Genomic DNA, 15,485 nt, shown 5'->3' with positions numbered 1-15,485 from the left:
TATGGTAAAGAAAATATTGATATTCCCCAGCTCCGTTTGGGTTCAAAACCAGTTCAACTTAATTTTAAGAAAATGTTTTTGATTTCAGAAAATTATCTTCTTTTAAAAAAAACTATTTCTTTGAGTGCATATAACTTATATACTGTGTATATTCGGAGTCAGATCGAATGTGATTATTTTCAGTCGGCACACTGGGTATCTGCACGTCGTGCTGTTGGCCCCAAAGTGCGTGCAAAGTTATTCAGAAAATATTTGTACGCACGACAAGACAATAAAGCTGTTGCGCCCACAAGGGGCGTGTGCTGGCCTGTTGCCTGTTGCCTGCTGCCTGCTGCCTGCTGGCTGGTATTACACAAAAGCCGAGTATTACTCATTATCAGCATAATTATTATAAATACATTTTGTGACTTCCGCATTTGGGGCTCATCAACAGGCAGAGGGGCGTGGCAGTCGTTGTTGCCAAGCGCTGCTTGAAGTGGGGGCCAGGGGGGGGCGGATCGGGTGTGGGGCTGGGCTAGAGCTGGCCAAGCTGTTAACCAGTTTCGTGCAAGACACGTGGCAAGTCATGGATCCGATTTAAATGCTGATCCGCACTATAGTTAGGCATTGTTCGTATTTATCAACTGGCCAGCTGTTCCAGAGCCCAAGTTCAACGAGAGACAAGTTTGAGGCAAATGTTTAATTAGCTAACACACGCACTCGGGCAAATATTTACTGGCAGCCATATGGCAAATATGTGCATGTGTGTGTGTGTGTGTGTGTGTAGCTCAAGTCGTTGGTAGATGCATGCACAACAATTTGCTATCTGTTTGAGTTGCATGCTTCCTATTTGCACGGCCAATTTGTAAAGTTTTGCGCTCAGGCAATTTAACGCCCGATGAGTTGTGACTGTGAGAAGTGCAGCCGCAACTCGGCCCACTCGAGTATATATGTATGTGTATATGTATATGTATATATCAATATATGTACATTTATCATATACATATGTGTGCTCGCAAGTTTGTTGACTCTGTGAAGGACACTTCGGATGTGTGTATGTGGAGCTCTATTTGGCATCATAGCTGCTGGCTGCTCGGGCACGTGATCTGAAACGTCAATTGGTCGATAATAAGCAGCCAATCGCCGCCGCTGCTGCTGCTGCTGCTGCTGCTGGCTTTGCATGTCAAGCAAATTTCTCCGCACGAAGTCATAAATCACGCATACGCCGCGTTGCCATCCCAACCCAAGCAGCAGCAGCAGCAGCAGCAGCAGCTGAAGCTGAGAGTCCCCCCAATTATTGTTTACACATGTGCAACACGTACTTAAACACGCATTGAAAACTGTTTGGCGATTAGATAAACGAGCTTCCCGAACACACACACACACACACACACAGACACACATATATACGCACTCACACACGCACATGCCGCCGTGCTGCTTTATCACTGAGCACACAAACACGCGCCAAAATCTTCGGCAGCCTTGAAAATCATATAAATATTCATGTGTGCGTGCGTACCTGTGTGTGTGTGTGTGCGTACCTGTGTTCGTGTGTGTGTGTGTGTGTTTGTCACATGTGTGATTAAAACGTAAACATAACATAATTATGCGAGGTGCGTTCCAAGCATTCAAAAAAGACAGAGACGCACATATGCATATGCATAGCTTTGAGAGTGCGCCTATTGCCATCTCTGTTACACGCACACGCAATGGAAGGTTCTAGCATGTCTGTTAGACATAAGAAGAAGAAGAAAAACTTGTCATTATGCTGTAATGACACATGCTTGGAGTTAAAGTTGAAAAAAAAAACTTCAGTTCAGCATAATTAATTGTTTTAGCTGCTAATTGACTGAAAAATGAATTGAAAACATTTAGACAAGCTTTAATTTAAGTTAAAGTAATTAATTCTGGTTGTTAGCGGCCTCTCTGATTTTTGGTTGACGCTTAACATTTGATGTTTTGATTTTATAATCAAACGAAAGCTTAAGTTGCCTCACATATTAATAAAAAAAATATATTGTCAAGCAAAGCTGAAAATTAATTTAAAGCAAAAATTAAACCTCAGTTCCGCAAAGCTGTTAGGTAAAATAATTGCTTTAAGATAAGTAGTGGAGAAAAAAAATGCTTAAATAAAATAAATTGCGAAAGCTATTTAGGAAAAAACATTTCCTAATAACAATAGAACAATAGAAAGCCGCTTCAGATCTTACGTAAATATATTAAGAACACGTTTGCATGGATTTAAAATAAAAAACAACAACTATTGAAATAATAATAATAATAACATGTGAAAACGATATAGTAATAGAGATTAAAGATGCAAAAAAAAAAGAAAAGAGTAGAGTCGAATGTCATTGGTGGAAGGCGCGAATGCGTTTAGTCAAGTTCTCAAGATCTGATTAATGTCATACTAGACGTAGAACCCTGGCCAAAGTCATTTAAATGAGCTTACAATAGTTTTGCTCTATGCATAACCCGGCGAGTGTTACAGCACCCAAAGAAACAACAACAACAACAAGAACAGCAACAACTATTGAAAGTCCCTGATAAGATTGCAAGGCGAAATACAAATGTGGCTACTGTGGCCGCTTGATAATCTATGTTCTAACATAGTGTCTAGTATTTAAGTATATAGCTATATATATGTATATATGTATATCATACATCAGGTTGGTGCACACTATATAATTTGGCATTTGTTGTTGCTCTTAGTGCGTGAAAAAGCAACAACAAAAGCAACTACAACAAAACCATGTGAGGCATCCAAAAAGCCGCAAGTTCGCACAACAACAGCAACTCGCATTATATACATACATATGCCGAAAAATCGAATAATAGAATATTGTATTTTGTTTTTGTTTGATTTTGTGCGGTTTCCCTGTGCCCTGTTGCGTGAAATGAAATGAAAATGTGCATGCAAATCATTTTGACAATGATTGTAATCTAATTTTGTGTTTGTTTGTATTTTTGAAAAAAACAAAAAGAAAATGCTTTTGTTTAGCAAATTAACTAGTGGGAAGGCAGCTTGATTCTGTGTCGCGACTGTTGCGTTTTTTAGTAGTAGTTTTTTATACCCAATTCTGGGCGACAAAAACCAAAGAGAAAAGGCTGGCAATACGCTTGACGGTTCAAACCCACTGCCTGCCTTTTGTTCCCTTTTGAACCTTTATTTATCAATAAATGAACAAAATTTGTTTACGTATCTAAAATTGCCCGTTCTACTGAGAATATTGCAAGCCTCAGAGGTTGCGGGCTAAATTTGATCTCAGGCCAAAATTTAGATTAAGCCAATTGTTGGGGTTCATATTATATGTGTTTTGGGGGCCACATTTGCCCAACAAATATATTTAATATAAAATATAGATACATATATACATAAATATGTATGTTATATTACGAGCTTGATTAAAGGTTTATTTTTATATGTCACAAAATTTCACGAAAAATCGAATCTACGGTTTAAAAACCGATTCGCCGCCTTAATTGCGATTAAAATTTGGATATTTGAACTTTAGCCCCAAGATGCTTCAAATGTGATGCGAGTCATGAGCTGCAAAATAATTGGCTATTGATTTCTTTGTTGGTTAGCTATCAGCACGTTTTGAGGCTTTTCAGACGTCCCACCAGGTAAGTCTCTATTTAGGGCAGGTGGACGCATTGCTTGCTGGTTGCCGGGCAGTTGGCCGATAAGATGTTGCCAATGGCATTTCGTTTGGCCCATGCGGCAAAAGCAGCGATTGTCTAGCCGGTTGTCAAGTTCGAGTAGACCTCTCGTTGCCATGCCCCTAATCAGCTGACAGCCGTGAGCTGCGGCTATCCCGAAATGGGAAAAAGTGAAAATCAATTTAATTCACAACTGAGTTTTAGGAGCAGGCATCGTAAATCAACACACACACAATCTCTCGCTGCTATGACACGCTGTTAATGTGCCCGTCTCACAGCTATGATAATTCAGCTGGCGAGTGCAGAAGGGTTGCATTTGTGAAGCGCTTGGAGATGTCTGTTTGCACAAGCAGATAACGCAGCAATGTGACCCAAATTGCTGGCCAAGGGCTTTATCAATATCTGCCACTGATAAATTCATGCACAGCCAGCTGAACTCTCTCTCAAGCCTCCTCCATGCTGGCGGCCTTCAAAGTTCAGTTCGCATTGCCAAACGGCGCGCCGTTTCCTGTCCCTAGGCCAACACACAGAAGACCTGGCCTCAAATGCGGCCCGACTAACGACACTCGCAGACTTAATTGCCAGCTCACATGGAAATCTTGGGTTGCAGAGTGTCGTACCAAGCATATAGTTGTTGGGGGGTTGATGGAGCCATGGCGAACTTTTGTAAGACTTGGGCTCGTTTTCAATTTGAACTAATATGCAACAACTGAACAAGCTGCAAGGCTGTAATCGTGGGAATGCCCGACCATCAGACACCCTGTAAACGCGCACAGGCTCTTGACTTGAATATCTGTTAAGTTGGTAACCAACTGATATGAACTCATGTGTACAACAATCTCCATGGAAATCTTGTGACCCCTTCTTATTATACGTAAATGCAGGGTATACAAACTAAACATGCGAAATGGCCATTGAGGTCAAAGCACCAAAAGACAAAGACGACGCTTTTTAATAGCCAATTCGCTAAAAAGTGAGCCGTAAAAAGATGGAAATGCATAATGCGAAAAGATACGAGTACCATCTATATCATTTGAATAATCTGAGGCAAAACATAATCCACAGACGGAGTTATGTCGCGAGGCTTAACTGCCTACCTTTTGGTTCAACAACGCAACCTTTGGAGATCGCCAAAGAGAAGGGATGATCAGTGCTCCATTATCTCAATATGAATAATGGCCTGTCAGATGTAGCAGCATATGTTGCCATATATCTATAGCTAATCATACTCAATTAAATTACTCGAAATTAATATCAAACTGCATTAATGTTGATATGACTGGAGTATACCCAGATATCAGGGTTTTCCAAACGTTGTAGATAAAGTAAATTGATTTATAGATTGAGATAAGGCATATGGAATATAGATACGTTTGTTAGATACATACGCCAATACAAATAGATACAAATACATATGTACATATGTAGATACAGATAGAGATACGGAAACCGATGTAGATAGAGTTACAGATAGATATGCAGATGAAGATACATGTTCAGATGAAGTTACAAGTACAGATCGAGATACATGTGCAAATGAAGATACAGATAGTGTATATGTAGATCCATATACAGAGAGTGTATCTGTAGATACATATACAGATAGTGTATCTGTAGATGCAGGTACAGGTGCAGACTGATGTTCACTTAAACTAACAGATAGCTATATACAGATACAGATACAGATACAGATACAGATACAGATACAGATACAGATACAGATACAGATACAGATACAGATACAGATACAGATACAGATACAGATCACAGATACAGATACAGATACAGATACAGATACAGATACAGATACAGATACAGATACAGATACAGATACAGATACAGATACAGATACAGATACAGATACAGATACAGATACAGATACAGATACAGATACAGATACAGATACAGATACAGATACAGATACAGATACAGATACAGATACAGATACAGATACAGATACAGATACAGATACAGATACAGATACAGATAAAGATACAGACACAGATACAGACACAGCTACAGATACAGATACAGATACAGGTACAGATACAGATACAGATACAGATACAGATACAGATACAGATACAGATACAGATACAGATACAGACACAGATACAGATACAGATGCAACTATACAAATAGTAACTAAGTGCATCTGCACTGTGGCATATCTACAGTTTTGTAGTTATCTAGATATTGATATACTTAGATACACATGATAATTATCAAGCAGAGCTTCTGAGCTATTGCTCAAAGGCAAACGTGTTAACCTTGGCCATTGACAGCGTTGCGAGTGGGAGACAAGTATCTTTGAGGTTGATGGGTGGAAGGGGGCAGGTAGGGAAAGGGACTTGGTTGGTGGCATCGAAAGGAATTAGGTTGATCGGCCTGGCGAAAGCAAAATAATTTATGTGCGCCCCTGTTTAATAGCAAAAGATTTGTGTGCCAGAGCATTTAATAGGTTAATAATGCGAGTATCTCAACGCAACTGCATTGTGTAGCCGTCTGTCTGTGTGTGTGCAGGTGTATGTGTGTGTGTGTGTGAGTGTGCCGCACCGTTAGCCGTTCCACTCTCCACATAACACATCTGTCTGCAGTCTGCGAGCTGCCACTTAAAAAGGCAACGAGAAATGAGTTCAAGTTTTTGCGCCATCTTCGGATTACGTAGTCGCCCCGCCCCCCCTCCGTCCCCTTCGCCCCAGCTACCCCTGCCTCCAGCGCCACATTAACATTTGAGAAAGGCAACGAGGCGTGAATGTGCAGCAGCTGCAATAATTTCTTGGCCATCCCAACAAGGTGAATTGCAAATTACGGAAGAGGAATCACGAAATAAATGAGTTACTCTAATAAGAAACATAATCCAGTTAGACCAATCAATAGGCCCTATTAAATATGTAGCTCTCAGATTGCCGACCATCTGGCAGCGCTTCAAGTGGGAAATCATCTGAAGATCAATTTCGAGCATCGCTTTGCATGTAATCTGAGCTAATGGACAGCCAGATGGCATCCCCACCTAACGCTTCTCAGATTTGTGCAGCCATCTGGCAACCCTGTTCATCGAGCTTGTGTTCAAGAGTAATTATAGCCTGTCTGGCAAACATCAACATTGTCTGCTTATTGGAATATGAATACTAGATGAAGGCAGATCACACCTCCAAGTATCTTTCTATGGCGCAGTTTATCTGCCTGGCAACGCTTTTAATAAAGATTATACATGCTGTAAGGTTTTCTGCTTAATGGCATATGAAAAATAATTATGAAATATGAACTCTATCTGGCAGCGCTTTGCATGCAGTGCTTGCAGGAATGAGCAGCTAGTAATGAAAACTATTTATGCAAAAGTGCATCTATCTGGCAACGCTGTTCATATAGATTGTGGCTGAGTAAATAAGCAGGTAGTTGGCGGATATATCTGGCAAGGCCTTTCATGTGAATAAACATGTATTTAGGATTTTTGCTTAATGTCATGAACATCTATTATGAAAACTATCTGGCAACGCTTTTTAGGTAGTTTCTGCTTGATTAGGTGTAGTTAAGTTCTCTGCTAAATGTCATAATTGTCGCCCCTTAGCAAGTGATACGATAGTTATATTTTTTTGTGAAATGTTAACCCATCTGGCAACGCTTTTCATGTGCTCGCCGACCGATAAATAAGTTGGGAGAGCCCCTCAGTGCTAAGGAGTTGCCGCCTTTGCCACTTAGCAAATAGGAAATGAATCGCGCATCTTTTTATGAAGCTGATATTTAGATAGATTTAGTATTTATCAAGTTTTTCGCATTGTGTAAGCACTGAGAGAACGCTTTTCTATATTATTAAAAAATCAACATTCGAGAGCGGCTGCTGCTGCTGCTGCCCCAAGTGCTAATCAATGACAAAACGAACGACTTATGCAACGCCCCAGGGCGGGGCAAATCGAATAAAAATCAAACTGATTGTTGGACTTGGGCTATCAGTTCGTGGCGTTTAAGCGGTTTTTTCCTTCTTTCGTTTTTTGTTTTCAGATACCACAACATGAATGGAAACGTGGATGGTAAGGTGGTAATGGGGTAAGGGGGTAAGGGGGTAAGGGGGTAGAGGGGTAGAGGGGAACAGCTGAACCACCAGCAAGCAGCGCCGGGCGTGAGATCTGAACTGCTAATCAGACGATTCCACGGGTATTGCGTATTAAATTGTTGTTCTTGGGCTCCTGTTGGCAATGCTATAAATAAATGACATAACGGCGCCTTACAACTGACAACAACTTAAGCAATAACAAATACAAATACAAAAAAATAAAGCTAAAACAAAAACAAAAAAAAAAACACGTCGCTGGAAACTTTTGGTAGAACAACAAACAAAAATCAAATAAATTAACAAAATAAATAAACTGAGGGGAAAACTATGTGAGAATTCGTGTGGTATTGAATGCTTGCGCTATTTATGATATATGACACGTGGTTCTTGGTTTATTTTTAGTGATTTAGTGCTTTTTTTGTTTTATTACTTATTTATGATATATGTATATAACTATTTTGGACATCCTGTTTGTGCCAAAAATTACATCAACGCGATCTATAAACATACAAATTTGTAAGCAATTTTTCTGCTCATATCACATGGCTAATAATATCAAAATCTTATCATATCTCTTCCCCTATTCTCGATTACGTGTAATCGCAAATATGTTAACAGAATAAAATTATATATATATATATTTCATATATTTATTGATCAAATTTGTGACAATATTTCCCAAAATCGATCAAATATATTTTGCAATTTAAATTTTACAGTTTGGACATGTTTTTTATATCTATCGATAAATATCGATTAATATATTCGATAAGCTTGGGTTACTTGGACCTATCTGCATGGTTTCAAAATCGAAAAATCGAATCAAAATTTATATTTGATTTATGCATTTTATAGCTCAATGACCAATTTAAGCCTATAATCGATATATATCGGTTTCTCGTGCTATCGATAAATATGGGTTTCACGCTGCTCGACTTGAGATTTATTGTATTCTTTTTTATTGGGGGTTTCTTTTTAAGCTCTTACTAATTGCTAATCGCCGTGCTTTCTCATCACGCTTTTGTTTATTTGTTTAGCTAATGAAGTTATTGTTTTTGTTTTAGTATCGCGATTCTTCTGCCTCTTTTTGAGTGTGTGAATCTTAATTGATTTTGTCTGCCACCTTCACACATAATTTATTTTTTGAAAAGCGAAAGTCAAACGAGAAGAATCAGGCACCTGTGTGTGTGTGTGTGTGTGTGTGTGCACGAGTTGGCAACGATTTTCATTAAGGCTGTTGCGGTTAGCTTAAGCGAAGATTTCCTGCAATTTTCTTATTTATGATTCTACATTTCAATTGAAATTGGAATACCGAGGCCTGAAAATAGTTTTGCGAATCAGAGACCCGCATGCCCCAGCCTCAATTTGCGTGCACGCGTGCGCGCGTGTGTGTGTGTGTTTGTGTGTGTGTGTGTGTGTGGGTGTGGGAGTGTAGGCACATGCTCACCACATTCTAATTGCATGCGAAAAGGAAGGCCTTTCGCTAAAAATATATCCCACTTCCTAAAGATTATTAGCTGGCATAAAGTCTTGGTATATGTTTGTTTACATTTGCCACCCACTAAACCGCAGTATAAACTAGCATATGCTTATCGCTTTGGAATTCTAAAATATATTTTTAATTAAATGCCCTAAAGATAGACACCCAACTTGGGCATGGTTGGGGGCACAGTAAGGGGCGGGGGGGCGGAGGGGGCGTGGGCGGGTGCAAGACTTAAGGGCCCCTTATAAAATCAAATGTTATTGCTCAGATAGCGCAGCTTGTTTAAACCGATATAGATAAGCGCATACTAACATTATGATTGGCTAAGTTTAGAAACTGCGTTTTAAACTTTCCATAATTTTATATACATACATATATATTTTTTATTGTCTTGTGGTTTTTCCAGCTGTGATTTTCCCAGCTGGTGACACTGAAGTGCTTGGCTAGCCTCTACGTATGTATTTCTTTTTTGTTTTTTTTTTTTTTCTCTTGCGCATTTTATGTTCAAGTTTTGTTGATGGTCATTTGAAATGAATGATAATCACCCGATTTAGTATATAGCAGTATAGACTGACTTCAAGGGAACGAACGGTATATGCTTAAAGCTTATCAGAGTGAGACTGTCCGCAGATGGTTTTGCTTAAGCAAATATCTTATGAATAAAGCTGAGGTTAATCTGGCAAGAACCTTAGGATAATTACTTAAAATATGCTTGAATGGTTCTCTTCAATTATGGAATATATATATAGATATGTATATACATAGAATTAAAGTTTACAAATGACAAATAGGCAACTTTTCTGGCTGATAGACAGGTAGATAATCACATAGGTATATAGACAACGGAAAGATAGATAACATCTGATAGATATGCAGATACAAACGTTAAGTATTTGAAAGCCTTTTATACCCCAATAGAGTGCATTAAAATGTTTGTCAAGAAATATGTTAGGCATTGGCGAAGCCAACTTCAAACTCATTAAGTATATATGTATATAATATAGATCGGTTGAAAACTAAGTTAAAGCATCAAATCAAAATCCTATCAATATGCTGTAGAGAAAGAATCGGTCGAAACATGGGATTTATATGAAGAACTTTTGCATTTTTAAGTTATCTGGACCAAACCCTGCAATTCAACTACAAGGGTATTAAATTTTCGGTGTGTTAAATTAAGCCTGACTTGCTCGTTTTTTATTTGTTCTAAATCGTGAGTCGTTGTCGTTCCACTTGCTAGCACTCAATCATTTTCAACTGTATGCATAATTATGGCGGCCACTGTAGCCAGCTCGTGACCCAAAAAGGAAGCCTGACATGCAGATTGTCGGATAGTCGGACAGTCGGATAATCGGATAGTCGGATAGTCGGCCTGCTGGCATGCCTCTAATCAAAGTGAGTGCTCTCTAAGTAGTATACATACATGCATACAATTGAATGTGTGTGTGTGTTGGTATTTATGGAGGCCAGCTAACAGCTGATTAAGATACTTGGAGAAATCTGGCGATGACGTTGCGACTGTGACTGATGAATCATTGTGAATGGGCGTGCGATTTGTGCGGAATTTTATAAGCAGCAGCGCGACGAATGTTTTAATGAATCAGCGTGTGATTGCTGTTGTTGTTGTTGCTCGTGTGCTGTTGCTGTTATTCTTGCTATTGTTGCACTTACCTTCGATGCATGAAGAAGTGACAAAACGGTGCCAGGACGAATCGTTGCCAGCGGCATTTGTGCGCTTCTGCATGTTGTAGGCGGCGGCGGCGGCTCCTTGCACATCCTGACGCTTGTTGTTGTAGCGCGACTTGCGTGTCGCTTTGCTGTTGTTACCGTTGCTTTGCTGCTGCTGCTGCTGCTGGTAATTATTGCTTGCAGTTGTTGTTGCTGCTGCTGCTGCTGCTGGGCCATGGCCAGCAGCCGTTGCTAAGTTGCCATTGGCGTATTTCTGTGCGCAGCGTTTGCTGTTGCTGTTGTTGCCGTTATTGGTGTTGTTTTGGTTGTTGTTTTGATTGTTGTTGTTTTGGTTGTTATTGGTGTTGTTGTTATAACGTTGCATGTTGTCATCTGCGAGAAAGAAAGAGAACAGAGAGAGAATATGAGCATTAGCCAATGCAGTTTAACAGTTCAACAGTGGAGAGTTTCTGCGCTGTATGTGTGTGAGTGTGTCTGTTGTGTGTGTGAGTGACTTACAAATCTTGTATAGCTGCATTTGCAATAAGTCTTCGAGATACAAATGCATGCCACTGTTGAATACATAAAGGCGCACAGTTTCTATCGGCGGTTTGGTTTTGGAAATGTGTGATCGTTGCTCAACAAATAACTTTCGCTTAATTCACGGTTCTCGCTCGATACTCGATACTTGACGCTTGACTCGCCCGCTTGCACTTGCAGCTCAAATCAAACTAAACGGCGCGTTTAGCGACGAGCGCGATATAAACAATATGTATAAGAAGAACCTGGGGCAGTAAAATAAACACTAAAAGAAATGGGAGAGGAAGGAAAAAAACAATAACAAAAACAAAATGCAAAAAAACAACAACAAAAAACCCAGTAATACGATTCAAATCAAGTTGAATTGCGCGCTGCTATCGATGACGACACAGTGAATCACACCAGAGCGTGATTCGACGCCTGTGACGACAGCAACAACAGCAACAAGAACAACAGCAACAAGAACAACGACAACGTGCTTGATAAGTGTTCCCCAACAGAAAAGCCAGTGGCCTGGGCCAAAGCCAGCGCACGTCCCGCCCCGCAGCCACTAGAAAAGTTGCCGTTATTGTTGTTGCTGTTGGGTTTTTGCACGTGCTGCACACGCCTGTTGATGCCGTCACACACACAGACACACAGACACACACACGCACACGCGTAGTGCAGCCAGCTGCACAATTGGCGGGAGAGAAGTTTCCACTCGTTGGCTTTCTTACAGTGCCGTCGTTTTCAGGGTTTTGCTCTCTCTTGTTGTTGCTTTTGTGGGTGCATAGATCACAAGGTTGTAGGTTATTTTTGTTGTCTGTCTTAGTGCGAGTACATTACAAATTTTTATGAACAGAAACAGAAAAAAAAAATGAAAGAAAGGAAAATAGAATTTTGATGATGATAAAAACGGTGCGGCTTGTACGGAAAATTTACTAGCTAGTAACGGTTGAACACATATCGACTATATACAACATTGACAAATACTTAAAATGCTATAAATATACAATATATATATTATATATATACATACTTGTATGTGTGTAAGTGACATCTATCGGGCTACTGCTCTGTGCATATTTCAAAATCAAGCTTTAAGCCAAGTGTTTGTGTTTTTTTCTCTTCGATTTTTCGAAGAGTCAGTAAAGTCGCGTAAGGTAAATGGAAAGAAGGTCCTATACATGGTATGGTACTCGATAATAAAATGTTGAGCTTGAGTTTGAAGAGCTTGTTTCTTTTGAATCTTTACTAATTCGTACTACTATAGACATGGACTACATTTTATGGAGAATACCTCTGAAGTATGTATGTTTTCTTGGTTTTATAAAGATTGAAAGGACAAAGAAATACTGTATTTTCAAAATTCCAAGGAACAGTCAGAACTGAAAAACTTCAGCGTTAATCAACTTTCTGAGAAAGTATATACATATGATCTGATTACAGAACGTATTATTCATATATGGTACTGCCAGTTGAAAAAGCATTAAAATAACTAGTCATTCGATTCGAAGTTCTAGTTAAAAATTCAAAAATCATAATGATTTGTATTTGGATTTGAATTCATTTGTCGATTCACTCGCCTGTTAACGCTAACAAAGGCAACAACAATTCTGGCGACTATATAAATTTGGAGCTCATCGTTAGTCCCCCGGTCTGGGGCCACACCTCCTTTTGCTTTCACTGTCATGGAATTTCTGCTATTTCGGCTGCTTAGAAAGGCGAATATAACGGCACATGGTCAAAAAACAAAAAACAACGCACATTTAATAAACAAAAACGGCGAAAAAGTAGCTAAAAAAATTCAAAAATAAACAAATACATATTCCTCAAAACAAAAAACTGACCAAATAAAACAAAATAACCGAAAATTAAAAATTAAAATAAATACAAGAAAAAAGCTGAGCCAAAAGCGACTACAACAAACAGGTACCAGCTTGTGCCTAGCGCCGCTCCATGTGACTGTGCCTGTGTGTGTGTGTGTGTGTGTGTGTGTGCGCGCGCGCGAATGTGTCTTTATAAACCACCCACCACGCCTACCCCCGCCTACCTAGCTTTTGACATTGCAAAAACAAATTCAGTGAAAGATACTTGAAATTGTAGCGTAATTTTTTGGCAAATTCAATATTTAAATGCAAATCCAAAACAAAAGCATCCCCCCCCCCCCCCCCCCCTCCCTACACGCAGTCGCCCGCTCACTCCCTTTTGACAACCGCTCTTGATGGCACCGCACGCCCCGGCCGGCAGTTATGCGCTTTGATTTATGAAAGAAAAGACGGCGACGACCGATCGTATCGGATCGAATCGGTTAGCATCGTGCCTGAATGGAATTGCGTAGTGGGTAAAGCCAGCAGCGAATACGGAGCGAGAGCAACAGCAGCATTGACAAAACAGAAAAGCACGAGACTGGTCACATTGGAATTGGAATACCCTACTTTTGGCTTATATCGAGCATATGCGGAATACCACAAAGAATAAAATAAGTGAATTATATTATAAGAATTATGCCTACACTTACTTTACAGTATGAAAAAACTTGTGCATTTTGTTTGGCTCAAACTCTACGACTTTTCTATAGGACTCAGGTTCTTGTTCTTTCTCTGCCTCCCTCTTTCGCTCTCTCTCTTCCTCTCTCTGTTAAAAAGATTTCGCATTCGAAATCAATGCAAAATCGGCCATTAAAATGTGTCATAACTTTTAATGTGATATCAGCGCGAGTTCGTTGAATTGCCTCACATACAAACACATACACATACACGCGTATGCAAATTCATGCACACACACACAAACACACACAGGCCTTGGCATCCCTGGTTTGCAGCATTTTAGCCCATTTGGCGGCACTGTTGCAGCTTTGGCAACGTTGCCAAAACGGAAATGCATTGCAATGCAAACGGCGCGTGTTTCTATTTGTGGCAACAAAACACAACATCATGATCGGCATGATCATTACGCTGACTGTAATGATCATTGGCATCATTCATAAGTTCCCATAAACTGTGTGTGTGTGTGGTTGTGTATATGCATATGTATGTGTAAGCGCTTGCATGTGTGCGCGAATAAAGTTGAATGAATTCCACGAAGAGGAAGCGCGCACAAGAGGCAAAGGCGCAAAGGCAGACGCAGAGGCAGCGGCAGCGGCAGCGGCAGAGACAGAGGCAGACGCGAAGCCATCGAACCAGCCGCTCGAATTACGGCAACTGAGAAAAAAGGGAGCTGAACCGAACCGAACGGAACTGAACTGAAGTGAAGTGAAACTAACAAAAGAGATCATTAAGGGAACAGCCACAAAAGGAGACGCGAAAATTGAGCAAAAAAAAAAAACCAAAGAAATAATAGCACTAAAAAAAATTACAATTTTTCGCATGGCAACACACAAAAGCTAAACTACGACGACGACGATGATGATGAGCGCAGGCGCACGCTCCAGCCAGCCCCCCTCGAGGCACACATGCACATATACACTCACACAAAGGCACATGTGTACAGCAGGGGCCATACATGTGCAGCGAGCGAAAGAGAGAGCAAGATAAATGCTTGGAGGCCGTTATATTGAACAAGGACAAAGTGTAAAAGAGCAAATAAATGTCTGAAGAGGCAGCAGCTTATGCGGACAGTAATAATTAAGTTAGTCGACTATTAATTTAGTTAACACAATGTGCAAATCTGCTTTAACAGCTACGCTTGTAGATGGTTTATATGTATGTACGTGAGTAAATGGCAGATATTCCATTAAACTTCATTAGTTTAATAGAGTGACTTGCCTAAAGTTTCGGACTCCGAACCTATGCGATGTGCCAAGTATTTAAGATTCTTTCGCGTATTTCGGCTTATGGCTTATGGACCCTAAACAAGTTTCCAACCGCATACACAAATTAGTTTAATAGCTTATGTGCGTATCGTTTTTTTTTTTTCGTTCTTTCTTTAGGGGTGCTGAACCTCGAAATATGCCGCCTTAACTCAAACTTGTTTTCGAAGTTCAAGCGCCCCCAAATACACGTGGTATACGCTATATGATTATAATGATATTAATAATAAAAGAAGAAGAAGAAGAATCATGGCTTATAGATAATGTTTTGAAGATAAGCCATAGCTAATCTTCAGCTGTTACTTCCT

The 15,485-nt window shown here is 39.9% G+C and overlaps 1 protein-coding gene across 4 annotated transcripts in view; it reads right to left on the bottom strand.

Annotated features, from left to right (window-relative positions):
• Window positions 1–15,485, bottom strand: part of prage — a 49,625-nt gene that overhangs the window by 3,482 nt on the left and 30,658 nt on the right. For 3 of the 4 annotated variants that reach the window (XM_064700640.1, XM_064700641.1, XM_064700638.1), the window contains exon 2: window positions 10,851–11,240. In XM_064700640.1, the coding sequence (XP_064556710.1) occupies window positions 10,851–11,240 (390 nt within the window). Of the gene's footprint in view, window positions 1–10,850; window positions 11,241–11,366; window positions 11,653–12,103; window positions 12,261–15,485 lie in introns of those variants that run through there. The other variant, XM_064700639.1, reaches the window with a different exon arrangement.

Source organism: Drosophila montana, unplaced genomic scaffold, assembly GCF_035044405.1.
Source record: "Drosophila montana isolate Dmon_TW-CO22-7 unplaced genomic scaffold, ASM3504440v1 contig_1853_1, whole genome shotgun sequence".
Lineage (NCBI taxonomy): Eukaryota > Metazoa > Arthropoda > Insecta > Diptera > Drosophilidae > Drosophila > Drosophila montana.
Note: the sequence above shows the minus strand (reverse complement) of the source record. Positions and strands in the feature narration are given on the sequence as shown.